The sequence below is a fragment of the Grammomys surdaster genome, unplaced genomic scaffold, assembly GCF_004785775.1.
Source record: "Grammomys surdaster isolate TR1022 unplaced genomic scaffold, NIH_TR_1.0 62, whole genome shotgun sequence".
NCBI classification, from domain to species: Eukaryota; Metazoa; Chordata; class Mammalia; order Rodentia; family Muridae; genus Grammomys; species Grammomys surdaster.
Genome location: NW_021604564.1, coordinates 1323084 through 1329359, shown reverse-complemented (window position 1 = coordinate 1329359; position 6276 = coordinate 1323084). Strand labels below are relative to the sequence as shown.

The window sequence follows — 6276 nt, the reverse complement described above, 5'->3', positions numbered from 1 at the left end:
CCTTGTCCACCACAGAGCAGCACCACAAAGCACCTTTATGATTTCAGTTGCTGTGTGAATTTGAATAAGCAGAAATACCCAACCACTAATCAAACGCATATGAAAATGAGGATAGTCCCAATGGCAATCCAGCAATTAACTATTGTTTCCATAGGAACATAAGGTGCCTGGGGTGGGGGGGAGGGATGAAAAGCACTGCCTGTTCTTGCAGAGTACCTGGGTTTAGTTCCCAGCTGACCACTACCCACACTCCAGGCCAAGGGGGGCCAACCTCCTCTTCAGGACTCCTCAGACACTGCACACATACACACACACACACACACACACACGTATACACTCACATATATATAATTTTTTTTTAAATGGTGTTTTGAGACATGGTTTCTCTATGTAGCCCTGGCTATCCTGGAACTCTACAGACCAACCTGGTCTTGAACTCAGAGATCTGCCTGCCTCTGTCCCCCAAATGCTGGGACTAAAGGCATGCACCATCACTGCCTGGATGAAATTAGATTTTAAAAATAAATAAATAAATTATAAAAGTCACTGGACTGATAGAAAACAATACAGTCAATGTGAGGCAGCTTCCACAGCTGCTGTAGAAACCAACAAACCCCCTCTGCAGGGAGAGCATAAGCTCAGCACTCTGATTCACCTACTCTCAAGTTCCCGTGGAGACTCAGGGTCCACACTAACGCAACGCTGGGGACGGGGTGAAACTCCAATGTCTAATGTCCAGTCACTCCCTTAATCCCTCAGCCATCTGAATTTCCATCTTGAGAACATAAAATCTTACAAAAAGTTCACAAAAATAAAAGCCTGAATTAAAACAGGTAGAACAAAACAGAAATACTCTACAGTGACCTCATAGTTCAGTGGCCCCATAGACTCCCAGAGTCTACCGTGATCACAGGTGTGTGGCTACAGACAAACCCCCATTCATGCTGCAAGTGTTCCACTTCCTGAAACTCACCCAAAGGAGTGTGAACGGACTGTCTGGAACCAGAAGGGTTTAGGCTAGCTGGGTTTTGTCAGGCTATCTCCATGAACTCTGCATCAACTCCTGCTTCCAAGTTCCTGCCCTGACTTCCTTCCCTCAGCAGTGTGAAGAGAGCAACCTGGGAGTTTAAGGTGGAATAATGCCTTTCTCCCTCCAGACTACTTTTGGTCGTGGTGTTAATCACAGCAACAGAAAGCCTGATTTAGCCAAAGCATGTTGTGCACAGGCAGGAAGAAGAAGCAACGTGGAGAAGGCAGAGGAAAGGAAAAGACTAAGTTTAACCAAGAGAGACCTGGACTCAGCAGTTTCAGTATTTGCTAGACACCTAGGTGCAGGATGGGAGAGAGAATTGTCCAGTGGTCCTGAGGAGAAAGCAGAAGGCTACTGAGGCTAGACTGATGTCCCTAGGCTTCCTGAAGGAAACAGACTTCTTCCTGTGGTCCCATGAGTCAATCCTCTGAGCCCTGCCCCACTCTCTCCACCCCACCCTGTCCTGGCTGTGGCTTAGTGGAGTGGGGGGAGGACCTGCAGGTGGGGAAAGCCCTGCTCTTGGCAAACGTCCACAAAGGTTACGTGAGCTACCTTGTGACTTCCCTGCCACTGCAATGGAATTCCTGAGGTGATTTTTTTCCCCTTATTCAGTTTGAAAGGGACCAATCCCCAAGGGCCTCTAAAAGGGGCAGAAAGCTCATTTCCCAGATAGGAAACAAGAGAAAGGAGACAGAAGATTCCCCAAGAACCAGAAAGCCTGCTGGGGTAGGAATGAAAGCCCAGCCCATTGTAATAGCAGTGTTAGGTTAGCACTTAGCACCAACCTTTATATCCAACATAGCCCCAGCCCCTCACTGGGGGATTCTAGCAGGTGGGAAGACTTGGACCAATTCATCCCTGACCATGCCCCCATCCCTCCCCCGGAGGAATCTAGGCAGGGACTCCACCCCTGAGCCATGCCCCAAGGCCAGTGGAAAGAGGTATGGATGGATGATGAAAGTGCAACACTTGCCAACTATACACTACCCTAGCTTCCATCCTCACCACTGCAGATGATGATGATGATGATGATGATGATGATAGTAAAACATGATTTAAATCATTGGTACATGGATTGTTTAGAAAGTTCAAAGTCCTCCAGCTGTAGTTACCTGTGAATTTAATTTCCTAGTGTACTGCATAGTTTTATGTCAATACCCATAGGGTGATTTGAGGACGAGGAACCTCAGCTGAGAAAGTACCCCACCAGATTGACCTCTGGACAAGACAGGACTGCATTTCCTTGATCAATGTTCAATGCAGGCAGGCCCAGCACACTACATTTCCATGTAGATGGTCCTAAGCCCTACAAGAATGCAGGCTGAGCAGGCCAGTAAGCCAGAGACCACCCTAGGCTCCTGTTTCAGTCCTGTCCTGCCTTCCCTCACTGATGAGGAACTAGAAAGAAGAATAAATCCTTTCCTCTCCAGGTGCTTTGGTCATGATGTTCACCAGCAATAAAACCCTTCACATGAACCACATACCTTAGGTGCCTCAAAACCCCCAAAATGGAGTTGAAGAAATGACTTAGTTATGAGCACCTGCTGGGTCTCTCACTGAACCAGAGGGCTCCGTTTCAGCTAGGATCAACGGACTGCCCCAATCCTCCTGTTTCTGCTTCCCAGCAGGCTACCATTATAGACACGCACTGATGAACACCACTTTCAGGTATCAAACTCAGAGTTCTCATTCTTGCTTGACTGGGCCTGTCACTTTAATTTTTTCGAACTTTATTTTTAATGATGATTCTTAAATGCTTTAACCCTCCTTGTAGCCCATCACCCACCAGAGGCTGTGGGGAAGAAAGGATACGGGAAAAGTAAACCTGTTTAGAAAGGTTTTTTGGAGCATCTCCCATCTGTGTTGTCTAAAAATCTGCAGCTCAGTTCACAGGTCAGCAGGGGCAGCTTGATCCACTCACAAATACTTCATGGATACACCAGTAGTCCAGTTTGGTAGAGTCAGGATAGCAAACATGAATGAATCCACAGCAGTGGCGTGACCTAGTGCCAGGAGAAGCTCTCAGCTGTGCCCCTCCCAGGGAAGTGGAGATCAGCAAAGATGTGAGACCCACAAGTGTTGCTCCATAAGCAACCCAAGGCCAGCCTCCACCACTGTCCTTCAAGTCCTATTTATACCCTCCAAACATCACGTGTTCTCCAAGGGTCTTGCCTCAACTGACATCACTCTGCTAATCAGTCTGAGTCCGAGGAAGCTGCAAGAAACTGCAGCGCACCACCAGAAGATTTTCTGATGCTTTCTTCTCTATAGAGTCCCGACAAATGCAGCTCAACATGCATGTTAGCAAAGATCCTTCATCACGTGTCCTTTCACGTGCTTGCTTCAGCAGAACATCCTCTCTGCTGTGTCTGCTTCAGCTAAACATTCTTACATGAGGCTGCCTTAGTCTGTCACCTGTGTCTGCTTCAGGAAAACACTCCTTCACATGTCTGCCCCAGCAAAACACCATCCAACACAACTGACTTTCCAAAGAACCTTTAAGTTTCCACTTCAGGGCCTATATCCACTGAGCCATATCCTCAGCCTACTTCATATTTTTTAAAAGGTTTGTTTTATTTTAATTTATGTGTTTGGGGACGATATGTGCACATGAGTACAAGTGCCCGTGGAAACCAGAGTTGCCAAATACTCCTGGACCCAAGATTTCAGATTATTTTAAACCATCTGACTTGGGTGCTGGGAGGTGAGTGCTCTCTCCGGATTAGACATGCTCAGCCAACTCCATGCTAACCTCACTACATCTGAATTGCAGGAGATTAACTCAGGGGCCACTGACCAACAAGTTCTCCCCAAAACAGAATCTGAAGGTGGGCCAGCTCAAACCTGTTTCAGAGGCAACCTCTCCCTGGTACCCTCTTCTTTAGTGAGTATCTCAACTTTGGAAGAAGTTGAGCTTGTAGATGTGTTCCAACATCTTACAGAACAGTCTGGATTCTGGTAAAATAGATTTCCTTGAAGAACACACAGCACTCTTGGAGTGCCCAGAGAAGATCCAGAGGAGAGGACACCAGGGACAGGAGAAATACAAGCCCCAGGCCTGCCAGGCTGGGGCAGCTGCTGCTCAGCTCGGCACCTCACCCCCCAAGGGTTTTCTTACCTCTGCTGGTTCTAAGTAAACTCTGTGCTGCTCATTCTGCTACTGTCTCTCATCCGACAATGAAGCTAGGACAAAGCAGAGGCCACCTGAAAGCACCAGGCCTGGCCGTCTGCCTGCCTGTTCTTTATTGTCTGACAGCTTCATATATTCACAGAACGAATTTTAGTCATGCCCACCCCCTTTCCCCTTTCTAGTCCACTCCCCTCCTCCTGCTGAACATTTTCTTCAGAGCAAGTGCTGCCCCCCCCCCACCTCCACGCCTGCAACCACCACTGCCTTACACTTTCTTTCTGTGTGTGCTAAATTGAGTCATGGGCAGGAGGCTGTTTTTCTGGGACAGTGGCAACTTACTGGTGGCCACAACACTGAAGAAAGTAGCCTTCCTTTCTCTGCAACCAGAACCGCCCAGAAAGCCTCAGGGAGGGGCGGAATCTCATGGCCCTGCCCCTATCCATGCCAAACCTGGCCAGGACATCTTACACTAATTACCACAGCTGAAGTAAGTGTAGGAGTGCAATGGCTGTGTCTACTTTCAGATAGGGTCATGTTCTCAGTTTCCCAGTGACATGGATAGTCGGGCAGTAGCTAATCAATATGCTAGCTATCAAGACAAAGCCAAATGTGGTGGCTCACACCAGCAATCTAAGTATTCCTGCGGTCAGAAGGATGAGTTAGAGGCCAGCCTGGGCTACATGGTGAGTTCCAATGTGAGATGTTTATAATGACCCCCATGGAAAAGCCTACAATCGTGTCCAAATATTTTGGGAAGCACAAGGGATCCCTGGATGTGGATGCTTCCTGATTTCCTAGCACTTAGCCCAATACTGAACCAATAATAGGTACTCAGTGAATGATATGTTGAATGAATGAATGAATGAATGAATGAGCATCAGGCAGAAGCAGCAGGGGTTGGGTGCCCAATCGGAAGACAAAATATTCTGTGCTGAGGGACAGGCTGAAGCAGGCCTGTCTGCAGGATGGCAGGAGGTGCCACAAGCTCGAGGGGGTTTCCCTGGCCTCCGAGAAGAGGCCCAGTTCTTCCCCTGCGTCGGACATCCCCGGGGTTCTAAGGGCAGGTCCAGGCAGGCAGAAGCCTCAGAAGATCAGCTGAGGAGGCTACAGCTTCCTGCTGCCTTCTGGCTGTCGCTATCCGTGCAGGGATGCCCGAGGAAGGTCGCCCTTACCCCTGGATACGCTGGAGCGGCACCGCGATCCAGCGCCTGCTGCCATGGCTGCTGGTGGTGTTTATTATTGCGATTTGCTGTTGGCTCCACTATGGTGGGCACCTCAGTAAGCAGCAACAGAGGTTGCAGGAGCCACCTAAGGTGAGAGGAGGAGAGAGAACATTTAGGTGCCCTTCGCTGGAGGGGATCAGACAGGCGCTGGGAGGGTGTACCTAGCGGATGTGCTAGAGCACAGGCAAAGGACGTGACAGGAGCGGGGATGGGGGGGAGGGACGCAAAATCAGAATGAGATGGATCGAAAAGAGAAAGATAAGACAGAGAGAAGACAGGAGAGGCCGACTATGGAGGCCAGGCTGGTCCCAGCTGCCCGGAAGCAGACGAGGGATCCCGGACTGGGAAAGATGCTGCCTTGAGCGGCGGGAAGATTAGGTCCCTCGGCTTTCCCTACCTTGCCCAAGACTGACGCACTCGTTGCTAGGGGCTTACCTAGCTAGTGCTGAGGGGGTGGAAGGGATCCCGAGCTGCCTGTGGCTGAAAGGTCAGGCACCGCCCACCTGTGTCTTTGGAGAAGTAGTGGGAAGGGTGACCTGAGACCCGGGTTCCAGAGAAAACAAACCAACCTTTAGATTGGACGATCTTGCTACTTTGTGTGAAGCCTGCAACTTCGCGCTGGCCTCTATAAGACTTTACTGCAAAGAAACATCAACGAAAAAATCGCAAAGTGGGACAGTGGAACGCAGGATGGACCGCAGCCAGCCGACACACAGGACCAGAGAGCCTTCCAAGCCCTAGGGTCTAATGCCCTTTCTCTATTTTCTGGTGTTTTCTTCCAGATTCACGTAGCTGAGTTACAGCTGAATCTCACAGGTAAGGCTGGGAATCCAGTGGGGTGGTATGGAGGATGGAGGCAGGAAAGAGGGGGGAGGGAAAGAAGAAAGGAGGGA

At 49.4% G+C, this 6276-nt stretch overlaps 1 protein-coding gene across 1 annotated transcript in view; it reads left to right on the top strand.

Annotated features, from left to right (window-relative positions):
* Positions 1 to 5133: 5133 nt before the first annotated feature.
* Cd70 (CD70 molecule) overlaps positions 5134 to 6276 on the top strand; it is a 3709-nt gene continuing 2566 nt past the window's right edge. Inside the window, exons 1-2 of the mRNA XM_028765049.1 lie at positions 5134 to 5473; positions 6166 to 6199. Of these exons, the coding sequence (XP_028620882.1) occupies positions 5309 to 5473; positions 6166 to 6199 (199 nt within the window). The 5' untranslated portion in view covers positions 5134 to 5308. The remainder of the gene's footprint in view (positions 5474 to 6165; positions 6200 to 6276) is intronic.